This window comes from Archocentrus centrarchus, unplaced genomic scaffold (assembly GCF_007364275.1).
Source record: "Archocentrus centrarchus isolate MPI-CPG fArcCen1 unplaced genomic scaffold, fArcCen1 scaffold_35_ctg1, whole genome shotgun sequence".
Lineage (NCBI taxonomy): Eukaryota > Metazoa > Chordata > Actinopteri > Cichliformes > Cichlidae > Archocentrus > Archocentrus centrarchus.
The window spans coordinates 3515045-3528050 of NW_022060262.1; the positions used below are offsets into that span (position 1 = coordinate 3515045).

Below are 13006 nucleotides of genomic sequence, written 5' to 3' on the forward strand. Positions count from 1 at the left end.
TTTTTAGACAAAATATGGTATTCATATGATCTGAGAAGATAAACTTTGTCATTGTATCAAATGTTGCCTTTTTAGTTGCATATTAAAATTAAATGAAAGGTAACCACAACCAGCAACTGTTTCAGGGGAATGTTGAGCTGACACTGAGAATCAACATTAACTTTGAGGGTGATGAGCAGAGAACAGACTGTGAGAGGAAAGTACTTTAATAAGTTCACTGTACTCTGGAATAAATGAGCTCTTCTCTTGAAATCACAGATATCAGGACGCCCACATTCACAGGCTGTAAACTCTAATTCATGAACTCAATCCTTTCCCATGCTGAGCCTGTTATTTGTCCTTTTAGAATAGATCATGAATGCAAACAGCTCCCTCTGAATCAGAGGGTGCAGCATTATTTTGTACATTCTACATTAAAGCCTTCTTCTTCTCTTTGCATTCCTGCCTCATGAGTCCTGCATCTGTCGGCCACGTGCCGACACACGAGATCAGAAACAGACCCAGCAGAGTCAGACCTGCACGAGCAGCAGGAGACACTTCTTTCTTTTTGGAAGCAGGAGTTAAAGAGGAAGCCTCGGCTCATTCCTGACCACGAGGGTCCCGCAGGACGGTAAAGTCCTGGGGGTCACCGTGACTCCTGCCTGCCTCTGAGTGCCCAACTACTATAAATGTGTGATATAATCCCTCTTAGACAAATATTATATCATTACTTTAGCTTCTCTTCATTGGCTCCCTCTTAGCCTAGATTAGGCTTACACCTTTTCTTAATGATCAAGCTTATAGTTAGGCCTGGATCAGGTGACCCTGACCCCTCCCTTAGTTATGCTGCTATAGGCCTAGGCTGCTGGGGAGTTCCCATGATGCACTGTTTCTCCTTCATTCACCTTGTCTCACTTCCTGCAGACTGCAGTGTGTCATTAAATTCTCCCTCCGGCCTCGTCTCCATGTGCTTTTCTTTTTTCTTTCCTCCTCACCGCTGAACCGCTCGAGGCTGTTCCCGCCCGGCTGCTTCTGCTGCAGGATCATTCCTGTTAAAAGGGAATTTTTCCATTCCCGTCACTGCCGAGTGCTTCCTCACAGGGGATTATGGGATTGTTGGGGTTTTCTTGCTAGTATTTTACCTTACAGTATAAAGTACCTTCAAGAAACTGTTGCTGTAATTTGATGTTATATAAAAAAACTGAACTGGATTCAAAAGAACACAAGAAAAAAATTCAGGGTAATAAAAGTGAAGTTAATCAGGTTCTTTTACAGGTGATTTTATGACATGTGACTTCCTCTTCAGACACTTCTGAGAAAACAATAAAATGGGTGTGTTGCTCTGAATTATGGAACGTATTAACTGCTTTCCTTTTGGGAAAGGTCCTGCAGCCTCTCCTCTGCTAAAGGAAGTAATTACTTATTTATTTTTAATAAAAACACAATCAGATGACCTGTTATGAGCAAGCACTCGGTGACATCAGCAAGGAGAAACTCCCCTTTAACAGGAAGAAACTTCAGGAAGGGAAAAAGGATGTGTGGAAGCTGAGGGTGCTGCTGCACCTCCTGATGGATGTGGAGGGTAAGCGTGACCACCAGGACTTCCACAGGGCGAGAGGCGGGGCACACCCTGGACAGGTCACCAATCTGTGGCAGGCCTCAGAGAGACAGACAACATCCAATCCAGTCCAGCTTTATTTAAAGAGCGCTTTAAAAGACAACAAGTTGAACAAAGCACTTTGCAGATAAAAGAGAGCAACACAACACAACCCACAAAAATCAGGACATGCCTGTTGGTGGACTGTGGGAGGAAGCTGGATTATCCAGAGAGAACCAGCTCAACTTCTGAGTCAACAGGTTTTTCTTCTTCCTGTTGACTTCGAAAACTGAAACATAAAACTGAAAGAAACTTCTTCCACGCTGTGATAAACCTGTCCTGTTCGCTGCGAGCTGTTTGAACCCCTCAGACAGCAGCAGAATGATTCAGAGGAGCGTTTGTGGGTGAAGCTGTCGTTCCTCTGCTGCACCTCGCTCACCAGCGTCTGAATCAGGAAGCTGCTTTCTGCACAAACACAAAGACTTCCATCTTCAACAAGACCGCACAAAACGTGGGGTGACGACTCTTTTCTCACTCCTTCAGGATCTCCACAGCTCCAAGAAGGACATTTTCTGTGTCAGGTGGTGTTTGAGCACAGGCAGCACTGAGCACACACTTTGTGTTACTGCAGCTGTACACGTGTGTGAGGCTGCAGCAGTTGTAGCTCCTGTCTCATTGGCTGACAGACCACATCAAACAGACTCACTACTGTGTAACTGTGACACTTCAACACTGCTTTTTTATTTCCTTCTGTCAATCTTTTATTCCATGAACTTCACCAGGAAACGGCAGCTGTGACTCACACGGAAACCCCCGTGCTTCACTTTCAATATGAGCCACATACACACATACACACACACACACACACACAACATCCGGTTTTCATAATGAAACGACGGCTCTTTGAACATGGAGTATTTTATTATGATGATTAGATCCTGAAATAACCTTTAGTCGTAGTGGACTCACAAATGCTGGATCCCACTTCAGACCTTGTTTTTGGACCTGCAGGTGTGGGGCTGTTTTTTTTTGGACCTGCTGGTTTGGGGCTGTTTTTTTTTTTTGGACCTGCGGGTTTGGGGCTGTTTTTCTTGGACCTGGTGGTTTGGGGCTGTTTTTTTTGGACCTGCTGGTTCGGGGCTCTTTTTTTTTTTTATTTTGACCTGCTGGTTTGGCGCTGTTTTTTTGGACCTGCTGGTTTGGGGATGTTTTTTTTTTTGGACCTGCTGGTTCGGGGCTGGTTTTTTTGGACCTGCTGGTTTGTGGCTGTTTTTTTTTTTTTTTTGGACCTGCAGGTTTGGGGCTTTTTTTTTTTTTTTTTTTTTTTTTTTTTTTTTTTGGACCTGCTGGTTCGGGGCTGTTTTTTTTTTTTTTTTGGATCTGCTGGTTCGGGGCTGTTTTTTTGGACCTGCAGGTTTGGGGCTGGTTTTTTTTGGACCTGCTGGTTCGGGGCTGATTTTTTTGGACCTGCAGGTTCGGGGCTGTTTTTTTTTTTTTTTTGGACCTGCAGGTTCGGGGCTGTTTTTTTTTTTTTTGGACCTGCTGGTTTGGGGCTATTTTTATTTATTTATTTATTTATTTTGGACCTGCAGGTTTGGGGCTGTTTTGGTTCATCCCAGACCCACTGAGGAGCCGAGTCACGTGGCCCGACTCTGTTCCTTTTTCTGAAAAATAAGTCAAAGTTTTGCACTGAAGTGATATTTTTCACTTCATGTTCTCGTTTATACGAGCTTCAGAAAAACAGCAGGGGAAGACCAGATCTGATATTTTGTCTCCACCACGGCCTTTTCAGCCCAAAGGAGAGGGAAATAGAGCGGTTAACAAATAAATCATTTTTCTAATGTAATACTGCTCTCAGACACAACCCCCCTAAAGTCATTATCCCCCACTAATGGAGAGCAGGACCTCATCCAGCACCTTAATCTGTTCACTGAGAGAAAGCATGAAGCTTTGTGAACACTGTGTGCTTCTGTCCTTTGTGTTTATCATAGTTAATTAACAAATATTGTAGTTTTTGTACTCCAGCTCCTTGGTACACAACAAACACGCTACCCGAAAGTAAACACGTGTGATAGCGTTACTGGCGGGGTTGTTCTCTCGCTGGGAGAGATCGGGATTTCCCACTCAGGGGGAATCCCGATCTCTCCTTAAATGGAGCAGCATTTCACCAAAGCGCGCCTCTGTGTCAGTCTGAAACACACAAAACACCAACGCTTGTCTCCGAGCTGTGAGGGAACCCGGTGCAGGTTACATCTGGCAGTAAAGCGCAACAAAATTTGACCCACTTCCTCAATCAGCGAGCTCAGGGTTTCCGGGAGTTGCTGACAGTTGATACTCGTCCCGTCACGCGTCCTCCTCCTTTCCCTCCTCCCCGAAGGCAGATCGGCGTTCACAGCCGCTTTGTTTAGAGCTTAAACTAAGATCTAAACTCGGGTCCTGTTTTTGATGGGGAATCCTAACAAACGGCATTTATAACTAACAAAGATCCGCGGAAACAAAGGTGGAAATGTCTGCAGGAACATGCGCGTCTCTCTGCTGCGCTTTGCTGCTTGTTGGCGTCTCCGTGTGTGCAGGTGAGGAGCAGCTGGTACAAACCACACCGACGGTTTCTTTCTGTTTTACATATGCTGGAATTATTGTCATGCTGATGTAACGGTCTTGTTTGAAATATCTGTATTTTTCCTGTGGAAGCTGCAGGACCTCAGAGAAATGTCTGAGCTGGAAGAATAAGGTCTGTGGAGCCTTGTGTGATATTAAAATCTCTGAGAGTTTAACAGGCGCCACACAGTCCAGGATAAATGTGCAAACATTACAGCAGCTGCCGTCCACAATGAGCGGTTACAGTAAATGGCTCTTATATAGCACTTAACTAACTCTACTCAAGCACTCAGAGCACTTTATGCTACATGTGAGTGCTTCCTGTGTAACATTCACACCGCTGTGAATGGATCCCGGCTTTCAGTGCCTTACCCAAGGATCTTTTGGCATGCAGGCATCAAACCATCAATCATCCAATTACTATATGACTTCCTCTACCTCCCAGTCACAGCCACCCCAGTCTACGACTCTACTCAGAGTTGGAGATGATGTCACAAGGAGCACGATGATGTGTTGTAACCCAAAATGTGAGATTTTTGGCTTTTCAAAACTGCTCTCCATGAGAAAAAAAGCTTTAACCTCTGTGCTGTTTCCTCTTTCAGAGCAGAGAAACATCACAGCTGAGCCTGGACAGAACGTCATTCTGCCATGTCGAGCTCCAAATAAGAACCAGATCAGAGCTGTAGTGTGGGCCAAACCTGTTCTAGAAGATGAACACGTGTATTTGTACCGGGACGGACGGTTCGATCCAGGAGAGCAGAATCCAGTTTACAGGAACCGGGTGGATCTGCAGGACAGACGGATGAAGGATGGAGACGTGTCTCTGATTATGAAGAATGTGACAGTTAATGACTCTGGGACATACGAGTGTCGCATCATCCAGATAGAAAAGGGCCGTAGTAACAAGGCACCCAGCATCATCTACCTGAGTGTTGCTCCTCCAGGTGAGTGAGCAGAGTTCAGTGTGTCTGTGATCAGAGGTGAAGCTGCTTCCTGGTTGTTGATGTTTGTTTCTAAAGATGTTGTTGATGAGACTTTGTAGAAAGCAGCTGGTCTGAGTGATGTGATCAGAGTGCAGTAGATAATGTCTGACAGCAGTTTGAAGAGGAAATGGATTCTGTTCTGTTCTTCACTCGTCACCTACCTGACAGCTGACACCTCACACCTGTTTCTACCTGCAGGTGAGCCCAGAGGGCGGAGCTGGAGCGGTTCTTTTGGACTCGTAGTTCACCCGTATGTTCCTCTTCTGCTTCTTGCTGTAGCTTTTCTTTTTTGAGCTACAGAAAATGAACATAAGAAAGCTGATCTGAGGACAGCCTGACCTCAGAGATGGTGAACGTCCAGCAGACAGCGATCAGCAGCAGATTTCAAATCTCTAAAATTTGGCCTGTGTGTCAGCGGCTTTATCACCCACACTGTTTTTACAGCTCACACCAAGTAAAGCTGAATTACTCAGGTAATATTAATGTATGTGCAGTAGTATTAGTGCTGCACATACATCAGAATCAATGAGTTTGAAGTAGTTTTTATTCTTCGTAAAACACTGTTTATAAAGAGAATTCATCAAATTTGTGTATAAGATTGTAAATACCTGTTATTTAAGCTGCACTCATACATTGTGTCCGGTGTGTGATTGACCTCTGATCTAAAACTCAGTGTCGTGTGTGTTACAGTGTTAGAATCAGTGTTTCAGCTTCAGCAGCTGTTTGAATGACCAGACTTGTCATGTGAGGTTTGAATCATCATGCAGAGATCAGCTGTTACAGTGTAACTACACAGTGGCTGAACCAGCTGACAACATAATGTGTGACAGTGTGAGTGTGGGTGCATGACTGTGGATTAAACAGAATAATGTGACGGCCTCAGGGCTGGGGTTGTCTTCTCATCTCTTCCAGGTAATTGGTGGGAGGAGCAGATGTAGTACACAGGGAACTGTCTGCTCACACACTGCAGTGGTTATTCTTGATGAGCGGTTCCACAACTTACTATTTTAAGAGAGCCGGTTGTGTGTGAGGAGTTTATTGTGTCAACTGTAGCTCGGTGGTGGATGTGGGTGGAGGTGTATGCTCACAACACGTGTGTTTGTTTTTGGTGGGGTGGCTGGTTTAGGCAGTTGCCTTCTCACACCTCTGACGTAGTGTGGAAGCACCTCCCACAGTGAACTACCTGAACACTAGTGTGGAGCTGGATGGGACGGCTGTCCTCCTGGCCCTTCTTGGCGAGACCCTGCTGCACCCTGACTCAACTCTGACCTGTTTCTGGTTTTCATGTGTGTTCTGAATAAGTGCTGAGATGACCAGTTCTTACAGACTGCTGGCCACTTTGTTAGTAACTGGTTGTGTTATGGGACCACTGCAGGGTCAGCAGATCCCTTTAGCTAGGATTATTTATGGATGATAAGTAAATCAGTACCTTGGAATGAATGATCCCTAATCTGGCTTGTGGCTGTTGTGCTCTTTTGTATTGCTCGTGTTACTGTAGTTTGTGTTCAGTGAAGTGTGATGATGTGGAACCCTTATTCACAGGTGTAACCATACGGAGGGGAGGGTCATGATATGGCCGTCCCATTAGGTCCATTAGGAGAAGCTTTTTCTCGTGATCTGTCCTGCTTGGTCTGCAGTTGGTGTCAGTCTAGAACCTGTAAGCGTGTCAGAGTCGTGTGGTTTTAGTATTTAAGCAGCTGCTGACAGCTCCATTAACACGTCTTCACATAATTCAGACTCAGTCCTCGTGGGTGTTGGGCTTCACCAAGCAGTGAAGCTGCTGAACTCGGTGGCCTCGCTTGGTCATCAGGCTGCATCCATAGACTGCACAGGTGTCTTTGTCATTTCTTGGTTTGCACGGCTGCGATTCATCATCTTGACTCTTTTCTTTATAACATTGAAGGTAAAACCATTTCTACAAAGGATACAGCAGTGCATCCTTACAGTGTAGCTCCTCCTGCAGCCTCCTCTTTCCTGTACCTGAGACATGCTTCACTACGGAGCACTGAGACAGCAGGACGGAGGAGACGAGGAGGCTAAAATTAGAGAAATAAGAGGAAAAAAAGCCTGATATTTGTGTATGGTTAGACATTTTAAAAGTTTGATGTGTATTCACTTTGATTTGCGCAGCATCAAATCAGAAGATGAGTCGTGTCAACTTTAAACAGTTACATTTCAAAGAGATGTTCGCTCAGTAGGATGTGGTTGTGAAACATAAACATGTTTGTGCTGCTTCCTCTTTTCAAGCCTCTTTTTTGCTAAAAAAGGTAATTACCAAATATCATCCCTCCTAAAAAAGGGGAAGCTCAGCGAGCTGACGGCACAGCTTTCCCTCTGAAAACATCTGTAATGCAGCACCAGCCAACTGTTAGCCAGCCTGAAAATACTCAGTTTGAATTGGTCTGAAAAATAATAAAATGTAACCAAGTTATTATGTTTCCTTTGGGTTAATGCATGTTGACTGTGTTCATGTCCCATCATGATTAAATAAACTGTGTTGAGCACATGACTGTTTTGAGGTCTTGACTTTTTTTCAGATGCATATTTAACCTCCTGAGACCTGAGCTCCTGTTTATGATGCATTTTTTTTCATTTCTCCTACATATTTGTCATCAGATGGACCTAATATTTATAAAAACTAAGCTTCCTGTTTGAACAGGGGATTGTGTTTTGTTACACATCCTCAGATGGGGACGAGGTTTATTCTATAGCATGACAAAGTTAGCATGAATAAAGTGAATATTGTGATGTTCCTTTTTAACATTTGTCAATAAAGCCTTAATATGAAATAAAGGTTTCTACCCCTTGAACCATTAGAGGGCTTTTATTTTGAAATCCATACAGGAAGTGTTGAGTTTTGTATACATACAGTAACATTTGGCTCTATTATGATTATCATCCATCTTCCATAGATCAGGGTGGGGTACTCTGAACAGGTCATATGATGAGAAAACAGAAAAACTGAGTTTATATTTGCTTTGGTATTTGTAAGAATACTAATAATAATGATATAATTAGTAACTAAATCTTTTGCTTGTTGACACTTTTTTTGAAATGTCAGTGAGGAAACAGTTCACCCTGCCCAGGATAGGGTTACCAGAGCCCCACCCTGGAGCCAGGCCTGGGGAGGGAGCATGAGGGAGAGGATCTGCTGGCCGGACATTCGCCCGTGGTGCCTGGCCAGGCACAGCCCAAAGAGACGACAAGGGCTCAGCCTGCTGTAGGCCCATCACCTGCAGGAGGCGCCCTAGGGGTCGGGTGCCGTGCAGTCCAGGCAAAGGCCCTGGCAGACTGATCCCCGGCTATCGAGACTTGCTATTGAGACATGGATTGTCACCTCTCTGGTGGGGAAGGACCCTGAGCTAGTGCATGAGGTTGAGAGATACTGGCTATATATAGTTGGGCTCACCTTAATGCATGGCCTAGGCTCTGGAACCAGTCCCCTGGAGACTGGACTCTGTTCCAGTCTGGAGGTGCCCCTGGTGAGAAGCGGCAAGCTGGGGTGGGTATTCTTGTATCCCCCCGGCTTGCTGCCTGTACGTTGGAGTTTTCACCAGTGGACGAGATGGTTGTTTCCCTGCGCCTTCGTGCCAGGGAACTGGCCCTGACTGTGCTTATGCATCAAATGACAATTCAGAGTACCAACCCTTTTTGAGTCGCTGGGTGGGGTGCTCAAGGGTGCTCCATCTGGGGACTCCATTGTCCTGTTGGGAGACTTCAATGCTCACATGGGCAATGACAGTGAGACCTGGAGAGGCGTGATTGGGAGGAACGGCCTGCCCGATCTGACCCTGAATGGTGTCTTGTTATTGGACTTCTGTGAACCACAGTTTGTCCATAACGAACACCATGTTCAAACATAAGAATGTCCATAAATGCATGTGGCACCAGGACACCCTAGGTTGCAGGTCGATGATTGATTGTAATCGTATCAGCAGATCTGCACCCGTATGTTCTGGACACTCAGGTGAAGAGAGGAGCTGATGAGCTGTTAACTGATCACCACCTGGTGGTGAGTTGGATCAGGTGGCGAGGGAGGAAGCTGGACAGACCTGGCTCACCTAAACATGTTGTGAGGGTGCGCTGGGAATGCCTGGCAGAAGCCCCAGTTGGCGAGATCTTCAACTCCCACCTCCAGCAGAACTTCGACAGCATTCTGAGGGAGGCTGAGGACATTGAGTCTAAATGGACCATGTTCCGCACCTCCACTGCTGCTCAGATCTGTGGCTGCAGGGTGGTTGGTGCCTGTCGTATTGGTAACCCCCAAACCAGATTGGGGTCACTGGAGGTGAAGCGAGCCATTCAGCTAAAGAAGGCATCTTATTGTGCTTGGTTAGTCTGTAGGAGTTTGACGGGCCAAGTGGAACGCAGTTCGGGCAGTGGCCGAAGCAAAAACCTGGGTGTGGGAGGAGTTCGGTGAGGCCGTGGGAAAAGACTTTTGGACGGCATCGAAGCGATTCTGGCAAACCGTCAGGAGGGGAATGCGGTGCTCTATTCACACAGTCTATAGTGTGGGTGGAGTGCTGCTGACTTCAACTGAGAGTATCATCAGGCGGTGGAAGGAATACTTTGAGGACCTTCTTAATCCCACTGAGATGCTTTCTGTAGTGGAAGCAGAGTCTGGGGATGAGGGGAATGACTCGTCCATGACCGGGGGTGAGGTCACTGAGGTGGTTAAACAACTCCTTGGTGGCAGGGCCCATGTCAGGGACATGTCTCTGCAACATTGTGCGGAATCAGTCTCCTGCAGAGGGCCTGGATTCTGTTCTAGTCTGGAGTTGCCCTCAGTGAGAGGCGGTGAGCTGGGGTGGGTATTCTTGTATCCCCCGGGTTGCTGCCTGTACATCTGAGTTTTCACCAATAGATGAGAGGGTTGCTTCCCTGTGCCTTTGGGCAGAGGAACGGGTTGTGACTGTTGTTTGCACTACAGCCCTTGGCGGTGGAAAAATAGCAACAGAGGAGACATACAGATGTATGCAGTGAAGTTCAGTCGCTGTATTTAGCCCATCACACACGCAGCACACACACAGTACAACATGCAGAGCAGGGGGCAGCTAGAAAGTGCCCTAGGAGCAATTGGAGGTTGAAGGCCTTGCTCAAGGGCCCACAGTAGTGTACTGAGAGTGGAGACAGACAGTACTTCAACACCTCAATATTCCAGTGCCAATCCTAGGGTCATAAAGTGATGTCCCACTTTAGTTCTTTCCATGATAATGCCAATCACAGACAAGGACAGTGTTCTTAGTGTTTTATACTAATGATTTTAGCATTTCTTATTCTTGGTCCTTACTCAGTCATTTGCTTATGAATTAATGCTGAGGCTCACTTACACCCCATTAAGATCTACTGAGACCTGTAATTATGTGAACTTGTGCTTCCGGGACATTTCCTAGATATTCCACTGAGGCCTGAGCAGGACCACCAACAGCTGACAGTATCTTAAGTGATATACAGTTGCTGCTCACGTCATTAGGTACACCTGTTCAACTGGTTGTTAACACATATGTGTAATCAGAGATATGCTAGAAGCTGAACGCATTCAGACATGTCGTCATGGTCAAGAAGAGGTGCTGAAGTTTAAGCTGAGCACCAGAATGAGGCAGAAAGGTGAGTGAATGTGCTGTGGTTGTTGACATCATGGGACATGGTGAACAGGAAATTCACATGATGGCTGTGCAGCCAACCATTCTGCAGCAACTGTGTGATGATATCATGTCAGTATGGACCAAAATCTCTGAAGAAAGTTTCCAGCAGCTTTCTGAAACTGTGCCACGAAGAAATAAATCAGCTCTGAAGCTGACATCCTGTCCTAACACAGAGCGCATGAAGACGAGGCTGCTGAGTGTAACTGATCATGTTTAAACTCACACTGTGTATGCACAAATATCTGGCAGGGTAGTATTAATATGAAATATGAATCTATATTTTTCCATTACCCAATCTAGAGGTCAGAGACCAAAGTCAGTTTTGTTTGTTTTGTTTTAAAGTTGCTTATGTTCATGTGTTGTTGTGTAGCAGCACTCAGTAATAGTGTTTTAATTCATAAAAGAAAACTGCTGCATCAGTCTGTGTACGTAAACTTAGTTAAGTAAAAGAAAAGTGAGTCCCCCCCACCCCGCCTCTGCACCAATAGTAAAGCTGGTGCTCAGAGGAAGAGGGCGGGGCTTTACTTGGTGTCAGTGAGAGAAATGAAAAAAAGCTCAAATGAGTGAGAAGGACGATGAAGGAAACATCTGTGCTGTGTCTGCTCTGTAAGTAGAATCTCTGTGTTTGTTTGAATTATTGACCTTTGACTGTCTGCTCTCCTGATAACTGATGATGGAGGAGAAGACATGAAAAACTAATCAGGCTGAATTCAAGTTCAAACACCATGAGGACCAACTGCAGGTCTGAACTGACTCTGTATCTTTGCTCAGGAGTCCAGGAAACACAGCAGCTCTGATTAGGCCCAATACATTTTTTAAGTATTTCACACTTTTCATGTGTTTTCCAAACTTTATTGACACTTGTTGCTGCATCAACTCTAACATGAGCAGATCTATCAGAGAGAGACGAGTTTGTGGGTCTGTCAGCTGTTTGTGTGGAGTTGTTCTTTGTGTTCACCTCAAACCAACCTGAGTGTCATTTCTCTTTAGTTCTGATCTCACTGCTGAGCTGCACAACAAACCAAGGTCAGTAACCTTCTTCTGTCACAGCTTCAACCTGATCAATGCTCACTAATATGACCTGTTTGGCTTCATGTTTCATTGTAACCCTCACAGCTCGTCTGACTGTGAGTCCCAGCAGCTCTCAGTTCTTTAACGGAGACTTTGTGTCTCTGAGCTGTGAGGAGGACGACAGCTCTGCTGGATGGACTCTGAGGAGGAACACAAGCAAACAACAGAGGACTCAGTGTGGAGATGGGTGGGGCGGATTGTCTGGTTTAGCTAATTCTTCCTGTGACATCAGCTACATCGTCAAAGGGGACAGTGGAGTTTACTGGTGTGAGTCCAGAGAGGGTGCCATCAGTAACATGGTTAAGCTCACAGTCTCTGGTAAGCTGAGTGTGTGGAGTTAGTGTTGATGAAGCTGTGTGTAAATGGATGAAATGCTGTAGTTTGTCTCTGTGTTGAGGTGGATCAGTGATCCTGCAGAGTCCTGTCCTCCCTGTGATGGAGGGAGATGACGTCACTCTGCTCTGTCAAACAAAGACCACTCCCTCCAACCTCCCAGCTGCTTTCTATAAAGATGGCTCCCTCATCAGGAAGCAGCCTACAGGTCACATGACCATCCAGCATGTTTCCAGGTCTGATGAAGGCCTCTACAAGTGTGACATCAGCGGTCATGGAGAGTCTCCATCCAGCTGGATCACTGTCACAGGTGACACACTCACCTGTCTGTGTTTCTGCAGGTTTCAACATTCACAATGTGACCAGAACTTAATGACTGTGTTTGCTTTATTTTAGAGAGACACACCACCACACCTCCACCTACATCCACACCTCCACCTACATCCACCTCTCCTGGTTCCCCTCTTCATATCTCTGTGCTGTTGCTGTTTGTATCAGTGTGTGTAGCAGTTTTACTGGTCCTGCTGGTGCTACTGGTTTTGTTGGTGAGACGACATGTTCATATTAAACCTGAAGGTGAGACTCAGACTTCTGGATTCATTATTTTAAGATTTTTGTATTTAAATTCTGTATCATTGCATGTAAAAATTGTTACAGTTTGTAAACACTTTCCCAATAATTTCTTAAATTTGCATCATTTCAGCAGATGAAGCTGAAGCTGTAGAAGAAGATAAGACAGATGATGTCATCTACAGTGAGATCACAATATCACATCGTCAGCAACAACCAGTCAAACAAAG

At 45.5% G+C, this 13006-nt stretch overlaps 2 protein-coding genes across 2 annotated transcripts; both read left to right on the forward strand.

Annotated features, from left to right (window-relative positions):
• The first annotated feature begins 3929 nt into the window (after nucleotides 1-3929).
• Nucleotides 3930-7620, forward strand: LOC115776633 (myelin-oligodendrocyte glycoprotein-like). Its single transcript, XM_030724361.1, has 3 exons — nucleotides 3930-4149; nucleotides 4777-5118; nucleotides 5356-7620. Exons 1-3 carry the CDS (start codon nucleotides 4083-4085, stop codon nucleotides 5448-5450), a joined length of 504 nt encoding a protein of 167 aa, XP_030580221.1. The 5' UTR covers nucleotides 3930-4082; the 3' UTR covers nucleotides 5451-7620.
• A 3757-nt stretch (nucleotides 7621-11377) lies between these two features.
• Nucleotides 11378-12506, forward strand: LOC115776607 (Fc receptor-like protein 5; the record flags this gene model as incomplete). Its single annotated transcript, XM_030724333.1, has 4 exons — nucleotides 11378-11408; nucleotides 11793-11828; nucleotides 11919-12191; nucleotides 12271-12506. Coding segments are annotated over exons 1-4 (576 nt in total), but the record flags the coding sequence as incomplete, so codon positions are not given.
• Nucleotides 12507-13006: the final 500 nt, after the last annotated feature.